Here is a 17,109-nt window from a genome sequence, read left to right as displayed (position 1 = left end):
CTTCCTCCCCGTCTTGTGCTGTAACTACTTGATAATCGGAAAATAGTAGGTGATGTGGTTCAAAAATGGCTCTGAGCACTATGGGACTTAACATCTATGGTCATCAGTCCCCAAGAACTTAGAACTACTTAAACCTAACCAACCTGAGGACATCACACAACATCCAGTCATCACGAGGCAGAGAAAGTCCCTGACCCCGCCGGGAATCGAACCCGGGAACCCGGGCGTGGGAAGCGAGAACGCTACCGCACGACCACGAGCTGCGGACAAGTACGTGATGTAAATAACCTCCAATTCTAATGTCTCGCCTCATCCCATTGCATTTATGGGACTACGTCTTAAAACTGATATTTATATAGATTTTAAATAATGTTAGTAATATGGGGCAGCCGTCTAACAGACCCTTGCTTCTTCTAAGGTTCTGTAGTGTACTACCAATTTTCACTTGGCATATGTTATCTTTTTACATTTCTTGTATTATTTTAATTAAAGTACCATTTATGTCTGCCAAATGTAATGCTCTCCAAAGTAGTTTTCTCTGGCGAGTATCATATGCTTTTTCTAAATGTATGAAAATTAATCCTATTGTTTTTTGATTTTTCCCTGTGTCTGTCGTAGTGTGAAAATATCGTCTACGCATGATCTACCTGCTGTGAAGCCACATTTCTCCTCCTGGGTTTTAAAATTTAGTTCCAACTTACTTTTAATTATTTTCCCAAAATATCTCACTAATGTGTTTATAACACAAATTGCTCGGTAGTTCGAGCAGCTTTTGCGATCCCCCTTCTTAAATATAATATTAATATAGCCCAGCTTCATTTCCTTGGGTACTGAATCTTCATGTAACATTTTATTGAATAACCGTGTTTTTAGTTTGACAATTTTGTTACCACCATATTTAAGAGCTCCACATTGATATTGCCTGGTACAGGTGATTTATCATTCTTCCCTGTTCTTAATACCTTACTCACCTCGCTTTGTAAAACTTGGATCTTCTCCCCTTTCTGCTCCTATTCTTCCGCTGTTCCTTCCTCCAGATACTCTTCTCTATCCTCATTTAATAACTTCCGGAAATATTCTTCCCATTCTTTTCGTGTTATCAGTTGAACATTGGTTTTGGCTTTTGTCTCTTGTCACAGTTCTTTTAATGCTGACCATGCTTGTTTCGCTCTCCCAAATCCTAGTTTGCTATTGACATTGGCACATGTCTTTTCCCATGCTTCATTCTTTGCTATCCTTATTTTTTTATCACTTCATTCTCCTTTTCCGTGTAGATTGTTCCTGTTACTTCGAATTTATCATTCAGCCATTGGTCTAAAGCGTTCCTCTTTTCTTTAACTGCCACTTCTACTTCTTACGACCATCATTCTGCTGTACGGCTGTGTTTGTTTCATCTTATGCCCAGCACCTCTGTTGCTATACTTGCAACACAGGATTTTACGTAATCACTCATTTCCTCTGTACTTCCTTCAAATGATTCTTCCAATGTTTTTTCGATTGTGGCAGCAAAGAATGTTCGTATAGTTTCATCTTGTAGGCTCTCAATATTGATGTATAGAGTTTGAGCTTTCTCAGCACAATTCGTTTAATGTTGTCAGAATCATTCTTTGCATTCTTTCATGTCCCAAAAGTCTTCATTTTTACTAAATAATGGTCTGATCCACACTGGGCCACTCTATAAAATCTAACAACTGCTGCCTTCAAACTACTTTTCTGTCTAATGATAATATAATCTATTACAGAACGACGTTCTCTAGTATTCTGTTGCCAAATATATTTATGAATATTCTTGTGTTTAAAAAATGTGTTGGTAATTTTTAGAACAAACTTTTCATAAATTCAATCAGTCGTTCTCCGTCGTGATTATATTCTGTCTCTCCAGGTTTTCTCTCTAACGAACGTGATTCTCTAATTCCTACTCTTTCGCTCATATCCCCCATGATAACCGGTTCCCTGGGATTTTTTCTACAGTGTCTCTAAGAATTGTCCAGAAAATATCTTTCTCCTGGTCTCTTGCATCATTCGTGGGTGCATATACACTAATAATTACAACTTTTCTGGCAAATAGAGTCATTTCTACCACAATAGTACGTTCATTAACAAATTTTCAGTTTGTAATTATCTTTTCCCACGCTTTCTTTATCATAATGTAACCAATTAACAATTGAATGCAGAAACTGGGGTTGAAGATTAATTACCAGAAAGCAAAATACCTCGTTAATGATCCAGATGACTTATATCTAGAGGAAAAGCAAACCAAGAAGTTAAATGCTTTAGGTTATTTGGGATCGATTTTAGAGTTGCAGGGAAAATCAGGGGTAGAAGCTAATAAAAGTATTATCAGTGAGAGTAAGGTCATTGGGATGCTCAATTCAATCTTATCGAGCAGAAACTTAAAAAAACGGAACAAAAAAAATCATGAATAAAACGATACTAGAGAGCGTAGTTATGAATGGAGTGGAGACTTCGACTACAAATCTGAAAAACCTAAAAAAACTGCAAGCAGTAGAAATGGACTTCTGGAGAAGATCAGCAAGAATTTTAAAAAAGAGAAAGTAAGGAACTACGAAATAATAAAGGGAATGGAAGTGATAAAAAGAATACATGACGTGATGGATAGAAGGAAGCTACAATGGTACGGGCATGTAAGAACAATGTAGGAATCCAGAATTTCTAAAATGATACCGGAATGGGAACCAGAGGGAAAGAAGAGAAGAGGACGCTCAATGACCACCTGGTTCCAAAATTTGCGATTAACATTGGGAAGACTTGGCGCAGAGAAAGAAGATATACAAGATCGAAACCCCTGGAGGGACAGCCTGAGGAGATAAATTGAGATCTTATGTAAAAGATGTAATAATTTCCGAGTTTTTGTTATCTTGGAGAAAAACCTTTGTTGGAGGAAAATCTCAATGAATAAAAAAATTAAAAATAAGAAAGTATAGTAGAATTAAAGGACACCCACTGCATACTGAATCATCAAAACGTTTAAATGCTGGGAACTGGTTGATCTGCGGGAAGTTCTCCACCTATAACATGAGCTTTTTGTAGCCGCGAGCTTCCTATGGAAAAAAGCATTACTTAACATCCTCTAGTATAACCAAAATGCCAAGTCATCAGAAGTAGCAGAAATATTAACTGAATTTAGTCCTAGGTTCTGTCTCAAAGAAAACGTGCAACGGGAATCTAACTAGCGTACTTCAGATCGACCGATCAGGGATTGAACTTCGTAGTAACTTCCTGTTACAGGGTGCATAAGGTTTGTGAACACAGAAGGATGGTAGGAACACTGTTATGCACACTGGTGAAAAGTTCAACGAACGAACTTGATACTTAAAGGACATTTATTCTGAAAGTGGAGAGTACTCCGGAACTTCATTAAACATGGAACATGTATAACATCCCAACACTATGGTGTCGTATGAGTGAACTGTATTATCATTGTCTAGCGAGGAGTGGGTTGGCGCAGGGACGCAACGTGGACTCTAATGTGCTCTCATGCAAAGACTCAAACATTGATAAAGCAATCGAAGATAATATTCACCCTTTTATAACAGAAGTTAAGTCACCAAAACTGGCTTGTGACTCGCAGCGGAAATAAATACGAAACTCGCTCAGAATCACGATACATGAAGTGAATCATGATCGGATGGGGAGCAAGTTATGGCGCCTTCAGATTCTAATTATACACTAGCAAAATTATCATTCGTGAGAACCTATAATGCTTCTAACATACACTCCTGGAAATTGAAATAAGAACACCGTGAATTCATTGTCCCAGGAAGGGGAAACTTTATTGACACATTCCTGGGGTCAGATACATCACATGATCACACTGACAGAACCACAGGCACATAGACACAGGCAACAGAGCATGCACAATGTCGGCACTAGTACAGTGTATATCCACCTTTCGCAGCAATGCAGGCTGCTATTCTCCCATGGAGACGATCGTAGAGATGCTGGATGTAGTCCTGTGGAACGGCTTGCCATGCCATTTCCACCTGGCGCCTCAGTTGGACCAGCGTTCGTGCTGGACGTGCAGACCGCGTGAGACGACGCTTCATCCAGTCCCAAACATGCTCAATGGGGGACAGATCCGGAGATCTTGCTGGCCAGGGTAGTTGACTTACACCTCCTAGAGCACGTTGGGTGGCACGGGATACATGCGGACGTGCATTGTCCTGTTGGAACAGCAAGTTCCCCTGCCGGTCTAGGAATGGTAGAACGATGGGTTCGATGACGGTTTGGATGTACCGTGCACTATTCAGTGTCCCCTCGACGATCACCAGTGGTGTATGGCCAGTGTAGGAGATCGCTCCCCACATCATGATGCCGGGTGTTGGCCCTGTGTGCCTCGGTCGTATGCAGTCCTGATTGTGGCGCTCACCTGCACGGCGCCAAACACGCGTACGACCATCATTGGCACCAAGGCAGAAGCGACTCTCATCGCTGAAGACGACACGTCTCCATTCGTCCCTCCATTCACGCCTGTCGCGACACCACTGGAGGCGGGCTGCACGATGTTGGGGCGTGAGCGGAAGACGGCCTAACGGTGTGCGAGACCGTAGCCCAGCTTCATGGAGACGGTTGCGAATGGTCCTCGCCGATACCCCAGGAGCAACAGTGTCCCTAATTTGCTGGGAAGTGGCGGTGCGGTCCCCTACGGCACTGCGTAGGATCCTACGTCTTGGCGTGCATCCGTGCGTCGCTGCGGTCCGGTCCCAGGTCGACGGGCACGTGCACCTTCCGCCGACCACTGGCGACAACATCGATGTACTGTGGAGACCTCACGCCCCACGTGTTGAGCAATTCGGCGGTACGTCCACCCGGCCTCCCGCATGCCCACTATACGCCCTCGCTCAAAGTCCGTCAACTGCACATACGGTTCACGTCCACGCTGTCGCGGCATGCTACCAGTGTTAAAGACTGCGATGGAGCTCCGTATGCCACGGCAAACTGGCTGACACTGACGGCGGCGGTGCACAAATGCTGCGCAGCTAGCGCCATTCGACGGCCAACACCGCGGTTCCTGGTGTGTCCGCTGTGCCGTGCGTGTGATCATTGCTTGTACAGCCCTCTCGCAGTGTCCGGAGCAAGTATGGTGGGTCTGACACACCGGTGTCAATGTGTTCTTTTTTCCATTTCCAGGAGTGTAATACTTTAAAATTACAAAAAGGCCCTAACTCGCGAAACCCGAACTAATACCCATACCGAGACCATACGTAAGTGGCACATCATACTCACCACACAGCAGCTCAGCGACTCTTCTGCTACTCTTTTTTGACTAACTCTGTATGATGTACAACTTGCCCTGCCGCTGTGCCCAGATACTGAAAAAACTTGGAGGGAGCGAACTGAAGAATCAACAAGACGGATTTTTCGGTGATATCAAGCGCCTCCACCAATCAAAGTACACGAGGGACAAAGAGGTTTCCTCTTACTCAAAATTCTCCATCGGTTCAAAGTACAATATTTGAACAAGTGCGTCCATAGCACGTGGGTCTGAAGGGACAAATCGCTCAGGTAACGTCCCGCCCGAGCTACCTTTGTCAGCTTTGAGTCAGCTTTGAAACCAGAACTCAACTACCGTTCTCAGGACACTGCTGCAAGGCGGAACCAAGAAAGTTTACCTGAATTTACGAAGTTGCATGCGTTTGCAATTAATCCACTTTCATTCAATCCAACGATCATCCATGTTTACGAAAGGTGGTTAAAGATACATGGGGTGCCAAATATCAAATGTAATAAAAATTAAAACAAAACATACTGAATTTCGGTTTCCAGCGTCATCTTCCTCCCTGGCAAGGCAACAGTATGAGGAAACAAAGGCAGGGATTAAAAATTCTGCAGAATTTGATAAAACAACAAAATTTTGCGAATGATAGATCAACCGCCACAGTTCAGGACGCATAGACAATTAAATATGTAGGTGATTTCCGGTTTAGAGAGTTGGAACTACAGTACTTTGAGCTGGACCCTCTGGCAGCAACAAATGCTGTAACCTGACGAGCCATCGAGTCAGAATGAGCTTGGATAGCAGGTTAAGGTATCTCAATCAGTGCTTGCTCAACTCTGTGTCAGAGTGATTAAATCTAGTAATGGATGGCTAAAGTTAAAGTGCAGCTACTCACGGAGCTTCAGTGTGAGCTGTAACTATCTTATGGTAGCAAAACGTGGTAGATATGGTAATGCGTTAATGCAGAAATAATTTACGCTGGAAAAAAATTAGTTCCAGTTTTAGCCACCAGGTGCAAATCTGGAGCGGCACACTGTTTGTATGACGGTGTGACATCCATGCCGTCATTTGACAAGCCATAAAGTGAATGAAAAGTATGGCTATGGAGAAGGGAGACAGAGTTTGTGAAACTGTTTTGTGAAACCGACAACAATTACAGTGCGACATTGAGAGAGTATTGCCAACTGGAAGGTCTGAGGAAAGGCCCGATGTAATTCAGTGGTCTAATTAAGATGATAATGAAATTCCAAAACACGTGTAAGCTCGGTGTGGCACCTGGATGCGGAAGACGTCCTATCCCACTGTAAACTATGCAATTTCTTGCTTTTGCCATAAGTGACCATGCAGCACGTGTCCCAGGGAGTGCTAGTGATCGTGCAGTGTCACGAGATTGTCCATCCCTTGGTCAACAGTACGGAGAGTTTTACTGTCTGTTTGACACTGATACCTGTACAAGATTCCCACGGTGCAGCAGCTGAAACCTCGTGATCCGCAACAACGTTCTTAATTTGCTCTTTGGTTTCTGGCATGGGTAGAAACTGATGACTTGCGGCCGGGCAATAATCTATAGAGTGGCAAGACACATGCAGTAAATATACAGAATTGCCGAATTTGGTGTTCTCTTAAACTCCGTGTTGTACACGAAGAGCCAACACTCGCCATATGTGACTCTGTGGTGTTGATTCACAAGCACCTTTATTCTCACTCTGTTCTTCTTTGAAGAGAATATACCCAGAGGGACTGTCAGGCGCGCAGTGACGTCTTCACATTATCGAGAACTCCTAGTACAGCATGTGAGTCCTGCTTTGGAAGAGCGCAGTTGCGTGGAAACCACAATTTTCATGCAAGATGGGGCAAATTCTCATGTCACTCACTCAGTGATAGATCTGCTTAATGCAACCTTCCAAGAACATCTTATCTCCAGGGGTTTTTGAGATACATGGCCTGCAAGATCACCTAATCTAAATCCACGTGACCTTTGGCTCTGGAGATACACTGAAGCGCCAAAGAAATTGGTACAGGCACGCGTATTCAAATACAGAGGTATACAGACAAGCAGAATACGGCGCCGAGGTCGGCAACGCCTATACAGCGTGGTCCATTGATCGTGAGCGGGCCAAATATCTCACGAAATAAGCGTCAAACGAAAAAACTACAAAGAACGAAACTTGTCTAGCGGAAGGGGCAAACCAGACGGCGCTATGGTTGGCCCACTAGATGGCGCCGCGATAGGTCAAACGGATATTAACTGCGTTTTTTAAATAGGAACCCCCATTTTTTATTACATATTCGTTTAGTAGGTAAAGAAATATGAATGTTTTAGTTGGACCACTTTCTTCGCTTTGTGATAGATGATTATTATAGGTAAATAATTACTAATGGTGAAGCAATATTGATTCTGACAAGAGGTACTTGTACCAGCTTAATTATTGGTAAATACTGTCCTTGAAATGGTTGTCAGGTAACTACATTCTCTATTGCTGTTATTATTTCTACTGTCAAGGAGCATTCACTTCCTTATACCATTTTACTCAAATGGAACAGTTGGAACCTGGATCTAGTATAGTATAAATAACTGTAGCCAGTTTCTTGTTATAGCAAACAGATGTTAAAAAACTGACAAGTGCACTTTATTGCATCTGGCCCAACAATTAGGGTGGAAACCTAGAAACCCATCTATCAGAATTCTCAGAACAAGATCGAATATTTTAGTTACAATAGGAGAAATACTATTAACTGTAGACACATGAAATTATAGACACCAGATAAGCTCAATAATTAATCCTTATACTAGCCGTTCACAGTCTACTAGCCGGTAACTATTGTGAATCATTGTGGTTTTTGTAGGTAACTGTAATACTGCACTGAGATTTCAATAACAACAATCGTTGAGCTGAATACTTGAAATATCTTCTTGACAATTTTACTTTGGTGAAACTTTAACTATCCTTTTATGAATAATACGTGAGCTACGTAAGAACTTAAGTGCACTGAATAATTTATTAAATTTCTGGTAAATTTGTGGTAAGTTCCTATGGGACCAAACTACGGAGGTCATCTGTCCCTAGGCTTACACACTACTTAAGCTAACGTAAACTAACTTACGCTAAGGACAACACACACACACCCATGCCCAAGGGAGGACTCGAACCTCCGACGGGGGGAGCGGCAATATTTATTAGCTGGAGTGAAAGTTTACTAAAATGACTTTTCAGTTACATATAATAGGATACTCCGAAATATCGTAGCACTTGGGATAGAACCCAGCATAAATAAATGACTAAGGATAAAATACGGGTCCTCAACACAAAGCTTACAGAACACAAACTTATTATTGAAAAAGGAGCTCATAACTGGTCCATCTAGCTATACAGCACTCAATTTGAAATGAAGGTGGTGGCAGTGCCGATCTCCTGTGCCATTGAAAAAAGGCAGCAAAAGTATCCGTGGCTCTTTCTCTGTAACAGGACCTGTAAATTCTCTTTTTATCGTCAGATTTTCGTAGTAGAGAGCTAACAAGAGTGTACCACAAATAATAAGCCAAATTACGTCCACATCCGAGGATGTATAATCTTGCAGTTCTTACTGCCTGTTTTAGTTTACAAGATATGCACACTTCGCCTGCTAGTCATTGACTTACTAATGCCACACAGGAGCCTTGCAGCTCGACCGCCAAATGTATCTTCTGTATTCCCATCTAGCCAGTTCCGTTGCAGAGTATTGCGTGGTTACAAACCTACATACCCTAAACATAAATCAGTATTACAAGTGAAGTTTTAACGTTTAGATTCTTTCTCAATATATATTACTTTTAAATTTTGATCCATAGTTTAGTTGCCATTACATAAATGGTTATAACTAATGAATAAAACAATTACATAGATGTTACATCAAAGAACATGGTTATACGGAAGTTACATTAAGTAATAACAGACAAATAACTTAGGTAAGACAAATATAGGTAACACAGATAACAGAGTTACATAGTGATATATTGTCGCAGTCATTTAGCAATGAATGTAACTCTTAGTGTCTGTTAATTATTCGCACAATGGGCGGGTTCCGGAAATTTGCTATGAAACGGTAGTATAAAGCCCTGCAGAAACAATTTAAACATTTAGCTGTCGATGAATGAGCTAAAACTTATAATTACTGACAGAAGAATTGTACGGATTCATTTTTTTGTATGTCAGGAATCGCTTTGTGTGAAATATGCATGCGTGCATACGTAAATGAATTGGTAGTAAACATTCTGAATTCGAGTGCGTTATTACATCATCAATTCAAACCGTTTTTGATGGAACTAAATGATATGTATGGACACGTTACAGATGACTGAAAAGTACGTCGGTTAAATCAAAATACATGCCTGGAGTGAGCTTTCGACTGAAACCTGTTATTGTTGAATTTATGAAGGAAATGGGAAAGCAAGAACGAAAATTAGAAGAAATGGATCTCATGCCTCGCATTCGCAGTAGAGTTGAGTGCAGACTGCCCTTAGCAAGAGATTTCAAGATGATAAGAAACTTATTTCTCATTTCATGGCGAAAGTGGATGCGTATAAAAAGAAAGTCACATTGTGGAGGAGACAACTTCTGACAATGAACATCGTCCATTTCAGTAAGGTTACCAGCATTAAAGAATACTTGTATTTTGAACTATCCATTTTGGGGTTGAAAGAATTACAGGAATAATTTTCTTAACGTCTGAGGACACTGCCAATGTTACATCCGCGTTTGAGCTGTTTTCGAGAGAGTTTTCCATTTCAGGTTAAAGAGTCCCTGTGTACCTGTTTGAACTGCAATGCAGTTCTCGTTGAAAAGGCGAAGTATCTTAGGTTAAAACTGTCTGGAAATTCTACGTCGCTTTCTTTGGGAAGAGTTTCCACGTCTCCCTAAGGAGACTGCAAACGTGATGTCAGTGTTTCGTGAAAGGATGTTTTCGATTATGAAAGTATGTAAGTCACGAGTACATCATACTCTGAGTGATGGAAACCTGTGAAACTGTCTGTGTCCGTCCATATGCCGACAATTTGTGCCACACATAAATTTTATAATGCCTTCAGCGCTCCGAGAATGATTAAACAGTATTAAAATTTTCTTTTATCTCTGATCTGTGTAGTTGAGAAATGCGAAATATGAAACGAAGCTGCATGCTGCATGTCGCACTCTCACAGTTTCCCTCCTTCCCCCTCTTCCCGTTCAGTCAGTGTGGTATGGTTGAGAGGAAAGTGTGCACTCACATTAGGGAGAGTGCACGAGCACTTCAGATTAGCCGAGGTCTTTGTCATCCTTTTGGTAGGCGTTTATCGTTCTTTCTCGAGACATAACACGCTCTTCTCGCAAACAATTAACATACAAATATGATTTGTGAATTAGAAACTAGGTTTGTAAGCTCTGCTTGTATACATATTGTAGATAACGTTATTCCTACCTATTTTGTAAGGCTTCATTGAAATACTAATCATTTGCATAACCAAGCATGTAATAAAGTGTCTAGTAACACATGGAGGTAACCTATATATGACTCAAATTTACGACGTGACTTGAAAATCTTTTTCACCACTAGCAGCCTGAAATACTTTTAACCCTGAAATGCTACTAGGGGTACACCTGTACTTCAGTGGTTCCGAAACTTTTAGCTGATAACCAACAGATGGTACTCCATTTTTGAGTTTCCCAGTAGTTTCTTGCCTTAACAAGTCAGTATGGATGTTAACCTACAAAGAGTCAACAGTGATAATCATTTTCCTGTTGTCTAATATTTGGCGTACAGGTGAACCCCATTGTACCGTAATCGGTGTAAGATTCTTCCTATCTGATAGTTTGAAGTCAAGTATAGTATATTACACTTATTTTAAAGAAAGAAGTTATAACAATGCTGCTTATAAGACATTAATTAGCTATTGTTTTCATCAATTACAGTGAATAATTGAAAATTATAAGTAAACTGACTTTTTACATGTGAAAGTAAATTTTATCTCGAAAACAGACTTTCGACCTTACAAAGGAGGAGGATGTTACCGAAATACACCGTACGCTCTTCAGTTCAGATTCTGAAGGCCTTTATTCTGAAACCGATGAAGAGGATCGTGTCATTCCATATCTTATAAACAGAGAGGAACCTGAAAATGAGCCGCGCGTGGTAGCCGTGCGGTCTAGGGTGCCTCGCTACAGTTCGCACGGCTTCCATCGTCGGAGGTTCGAGTCCTTCCTTGGGCATGGGTGTGTGCGTTGTCCTTAGCGTGAGTTAGTTTGATGAAGATTAAGTAGTGTGTAAGCCTTGGGACTGATGACCTCAGCAGTTTGGTCCCATACCACTTGCCATAAATTTCCAATTTCCTGAAAATGAAGAAGAACAAGCAAATGCTCTTGCACGTCAAATTCAGTGTCCAGCTGTGCCAGTTTCCGATCCTGATAAAGATAATGCACCGTAACGTTTTCAGAGTTATGATTCATAAAAGGTAAATATCGTTGGCCTCCAAATAAACCCTATGGGAAAAAAATTCAAGTGGAAAGGAGAATGAGGAGTTTTTCATTGCGTTCCTGAAAGGTATGTTGTATTGCGGTTACCAGACAACAAAACCGAAGCAAGACATGTAAGCAGAGCACTAAATGCTTGGCAGCTGTGCTTTACGAAAGGTAATTTAGATTTGACTATATAGTGCACTAACAAATAAACTGAAGCTCAGAGATTTAAATACGACAGAAACAATGTTGATAAATTATTAGTGATGCAGCACCTAAAGACAATAAGTCTTCATACATGGAAGCTCTTATAGGATTGATCTGCGATGCTGGAGTAATGAAAATGTGATGTCCTTTACAAAAGAGCTTTTTGACCCAAATAATGGAATAGGAAAATTTCAGGCAACGTGGCCTGAAGCGCGTTCCACATTCTTACCAAATTGTCTCAGATTTGATGACAAAGACACTCGAGTTCAAAAAAGACTGAGTGACAAATTGGCTCCTTTCCGGGAAGTATTTGAGCTCTCCATAAGCAAAATGAAAGAACGTACGTATCTTCCGAATACACCACAAGAGACGAACACTTAGTTGGGTTTAAAGGCCATTGTCCAGTTAAAATGTATATTCCTTCCAAACCAGACAAGTACGGGATCAAGGTACTCATGAGCTGCGATGAAGAAACATTTTATGTGCTCGATGCAGAAGTGTGTACAGGTAAGGGATCTACACCAGATAATACACCGGGGCTTGAATATTGTTGTGAAAAATTCACTTCTTTTCGTGGAACAAACAAAATTTTAACTGTGGACAATTGGTTTGCATCAATAGAAACAGTGAAGAGCCCCTTACAGAAGAAAATTACCGTTGTTGGCACGCGAAAAAAAAGAGATACCTCCATCAGTCCTCAGCATCAAGGAGAAAGAGCCCAAATATGCAATGCTTTGTTTCAATGGTCACCTTACCCTGTTATCATGCTGCCCTCCAAAACAAAAGAAAAAGGATGTTCCTTTGCATGAAGAAGGGGATAAACCAAATAGAGTAGAGCTCTCGGAAATTATTCAGTATCATCGCTCTACCAAAGTAGGTGTTGACACGCTCGACAATTTATCTCATTCGTATGCTTATGCTAGAAATGAATGGTTCAAATGGTTCTGAGCATATCGGACTTAGCTTCTGAGGTCAGTTGTCCCCTAGAACTTGCAACTACTTAAACCTAACTAACCGAAGGATGTCACACACATCCATGCCCGAAGCAGGATTCGAACCTGCCACCGTAGCGGTCACACGGTTCCAGACTGTAGCGCCTAGAACCGCTCGGCCAGTCCGGCCGGTTCTTATGCTAGGAAAACGCGTCGCTAGCGTCTCTGCCTATTTTATAACATATTAAACGTTACTGGATACAACTCTACGTTACTGTTGAGGCGAAGCTCTGCAGATAAGGAAATATTTCGAAACAGAAGATCTTACCTAAACAGACTGGATGTAGACATTATGCGATCACACGTGTTAAGACATTAGGAGGAACCAACTTTATGAAGAGAACTCCCTCAAAGCATCAGTCGTATTTTAAATCTGCCAAAGGAAGAAGCAGCCGAAGGGGTCCCAGAATCCACAGCAGGGCTGCGTATTTTCTGCCCTATTCCTTGAGATAAAAAATGTAGAGTTAAATATGTTACTAACAAAAAAGTGTTTGTTCGGATCTTCAATGAAAATTGTATGCTCCATGTTTTCGGTAGTTAATTTTTTCTCTCTGGGCATTTTTTGTTTTTCTCTTATGTATGATTTAAGTGTTTATTATATTATTTTGAAATAAAGAACTCAAACATTTTAGGAGTCCATTTTTATTTGTGGTACACCTGTACCCCGATGTAGCAGACCAGTGTTAATATTGTTGAAACAGTCACGGTCGATTAACAGTCTATATCCCTTTACGTTACGATATGATTACTGGTGTTCTTTGTCTTTTGTACTGATCTGCATTTTTGCCCACATTATTTCTATATGTAAACGACAGACATGATTATGACCAAGCGGTCGAAACTGACCATGTGCCTACCGTCAGTCTATTGTGGCAAGAGCTGAATTTGTTTCTGACGCAGGCTACGTGGTGGCGCACTGGCGGCGGCGCACTCAAGAGACGCAGCTGCCACAGGCGGTTGGCGGTGCCGAGGTGAGGCTGGCGTCGTGACGGCCGCGTGTGTCCAAGGCACGGCCGGCGCGCGTTGTGGTGCAGCATCCCCAGTACCTGCAGCTGCCTGCGTGTTCCGAGCACGGTGGTTGCGCACGGGATGTCCACTACTGCAAAGCCTGCCGGCCGAATGCGTGTTTCCTCTAGCGACAGCTGTACCGGGCGATTTCTTCCTGTTTCAAACCTGACATGTAGCATTAACTCTCTCAGTTTCATCTCCACCTCTGTCAATACAAAGGATCTGGCACGTGTATGATTTATTCTAGGCACCATGGATTCCATATAATGTGGGGTTTTAAGTTTATCTGTCATTTGCACGTTCTCAGTACTATGAATCTGACTGCTTGGTGCAGTTCAGTTGGGGAGTGAGGCTTTAAAACAAGTTTCCGCCAATGCGTCATACGGACGAAGGGCACTAATAACGTTTTAACTATCATTTATAAATGAAAAAGTTATTCTAATATTTTTGTTTTGTTTCATGATGTTACAGGAGCTAAAACACAATGACACAGCCTGTCTCCACTTTATGAACAGATAGCGCTATTTTGTTTTGGCTCCTCTAACGACGTGCTGTGGTATTGTGAGTCAGGTATTCCAGTGTGAATTTACAAAACTGTTAACTGTAAAGAAACAAACTAAATTATTAACTAGATGTGTGTTCCCTATAGCGACAGTTGTAGCAGGAAATTTCTTCCTGTTCCAAAGTTGACATGTGGTAGTATCTCTTTCAGTTTCATCTCCTCCTCCGTCAGTACAAAGGACCTGGCAAGTGTATGATTTATTTTATGCACTTTGGATTAGATAAAATGTGACGTTTTAAGTCTGTCATTTTTACATTCCCAATACTCCTAAACCGTTTGCATAGCGCAGTTCAGTAGGGGGGAGAAGCTTTAAAATGAATTTCCGGCAATACTTCTTACGTACGAGTAGTAGCAATAAGGTTTTAATTAACATTAAAAAGTTAGTGCAGCCAAAACACAGTGGTACAACCTGTCTCCACTTCGCTAATAGCTAGCTCCATTTTGTTTTGGCTCCACAAAAGACGTGCTGCGGTACTGTACCGTCGGGGTTTCAGTGTGAAATAGTAAATCTGCTAACTGTTAGGAAACAAAAGAAATAATTAACTAAACTTTTTTTCGGGATGGCGATTAAATGTTTTACAATAAAACCAGTCTTTGAAAGCAAGCTCAGACGACTGCGCAACACAGATCGGCCGCCGTTTCAACCTCAGCCATGTGGCTTCTTCCCGAATGGCTATAAAGGACAACGGGTCAGCACTCCGCGCTTCCAGTCGCTGACGGCTTTCCAGAGCAGGGGACATTTACGTCTCATTCAAGTAGCTTGTCAGCGGACACCATGCAGCTGAGCTAACCCCGTTATGCTGTCTCCTGATGTTTGTTAGTGTCGATACGGAGCAGCAGTAAGTCTGAAATGATATCCTCGGCCACCCACAAGAAAATCGCGTGATTTAAACACTGGGCTTCACAGTTCTGACCTCCAAGACTGTGTCTTGTCTTCGCAGTGAACAATCCCTTTAAACAGTCACATTCTTTCATTTGCTTCTGTAATTTTTATCAATGTCATTTTCAAAAATTGTTGGAAATGGATGCAGAGGATGATACAACGAACAGTTTTCACCAAAAAATTTACGGTTGTACTACGATGAAGCGTTAGATTTTCTGCTCAGTCCATAAATAAATAGACCAAAGGTAATGTTGGTTTAGGCATTCTTATTGACATTGAAGTTACAGTACATATTCACAGTGAAGACCGTAAGTCGAGGTAGAGCTTTCCTGGTTTAGAAACGACAATGGTGCACCAAGTAAGCTCATCTGCTGTTTCTATCCTTGTCGGGCACACGATGGCTTTGACGTTGCACCTGTCAAACAGTACTAGAAGATACAATTATTAGAGTGCACTGGATAATTTACTAGAAATTCGTTTGTGATTAGTCACAGCGTGATAATATTTGTGAGTTTCGAGAAACAGTAGCGCTGCAGAATCGTTGTTGTGAATCACGTGCTAAGTCCTCCAGAATATCAGTCAAGTAATCTTACGGAGAGATCAGATACGAGCATAATCCAAACGATCGAGTGAAATATGGAGCCTAATAAATCGCCTCCTATTAGTGCCCTGCTAACGGCCTAGCTTCAGTGGAAACATCGGTTCTCGTCAGATCTCCGAAGTTAAGCACTGTCGGGCTGGGATGGCACTTGGATAGACAACGACCTTTTCTGCCGAGCGCTATTGGCAAGTAGGGTGCACTCAGCCCTCGTGAGGTCAACTGCGAAGCTACTTGAGTGGAACAGGGACTGTGATCACGAAAACTGACAACTGCCAGGAGAGCAGTGTGCTGACCGTATGCCCCCTCATATAAGTATCCAGTGACGCCTACCTATCGGTTGACACAGCGATCGCTCAGTACTGTTGGTCATCCTGACTCCTGTTCGGACGGAGCTATCACAATCCGAATGATAGTTGCGTCTCCTACTTCATGAGCTCTCAAATGGCCAATATGCAGATTTTCAACGGCTCACAGATTGCTACTACGAGTCCGACAAATACGCTGTAGAGTAAAAAATGGCCCATTTGTAAAAACCACATGTCCTCAAAGAATGAGCTAGTAGCGCATTAATGCAGGGGTCATTACGAGAAGTGTTATCTTGCTTCAGGAGAAATCCATAGTATAAACTAGTTGTTGATGAGCTGGCTAGTAATACTTGGCATATAGAGCCCGCAAAACACTCAACAAATCGGAATGCATTGCGTTAGCAATTATATCCCCGAATTGACAGATACGTGTCCCATTACGTCTACCGAAAACTAGATAAACTGAAAAAATTTCTCGCTTCCACAGGCACGTTATGTTTCTAAAAAGTGACCAGTCTCTGTATGTTTACCTGTACAACAAAATCGACTCTTTACCGTGTATGTGATGTTACTCGTAAGAAAATATACGCTGCTTCGTAGGCCTCTGTGACCTCGGCATAGCGTTCTTTCCTCGTGAAGAGGAGGTGGCAGGATCGAGTCTTTGAGCTTAGGTATTAGAATAAAATGTGCCGTTACTGGATATTTCCCACACACACGAAAAATTGACGACGTAAATGCTTGTGCATGAGTAATTGATACATGCTGAAGCTTAAAGGATATACCTCATTATAGGAGGCCGTATCGCCGAAAGATAATTACCAAATCTTTCTACAAGTTTGATATTA

The 17,109-nt window shown here is 41.7% G+C and overlaps 1 protein-coding gene across 1 annotated transcript in view; it reads left to right on the top strand.

The window, feature by feature from the left end:
* LOC124722577 (tachykinin-like peptides receptor 86C) overlaps positions 1-13,894 on the top strand; it is a 315,719-nt gene extending 301,825 nt beyond the window's left edge. The window contains exon 7 of the mRNA XM_047247716.1: positions 13,806-13,894. Within this exon, the coding sequence (XP_047103672.1) occupies positions 13,806-13,894 (89 nt within the window). The remainder of the gene's footprint in view (positions 1-13,805) is intronic.
* Positions 13,895-17,109: the final 3,215 nt, after the last annotated feature.

Source organism: Schistocerca piceifrons, chromosome X, assembly GCF_021461385.2.
Source record: "Schistocerca piceifrons isolate TAMUIC-IGC-003096 chromosome X, iqSchPice1.1, whole genome shotgun sequence".
NCBI lineage: Eukaryota > Metazoa > Arthropoda > Insecta > Orthoptera > Acrididae > Schistocerca > Schistocerca piceifrons.
Note: the sequence above shows the minus strand (reverse complement) of the source record. Positions and strands in the feature narration are given on the sequence as shown.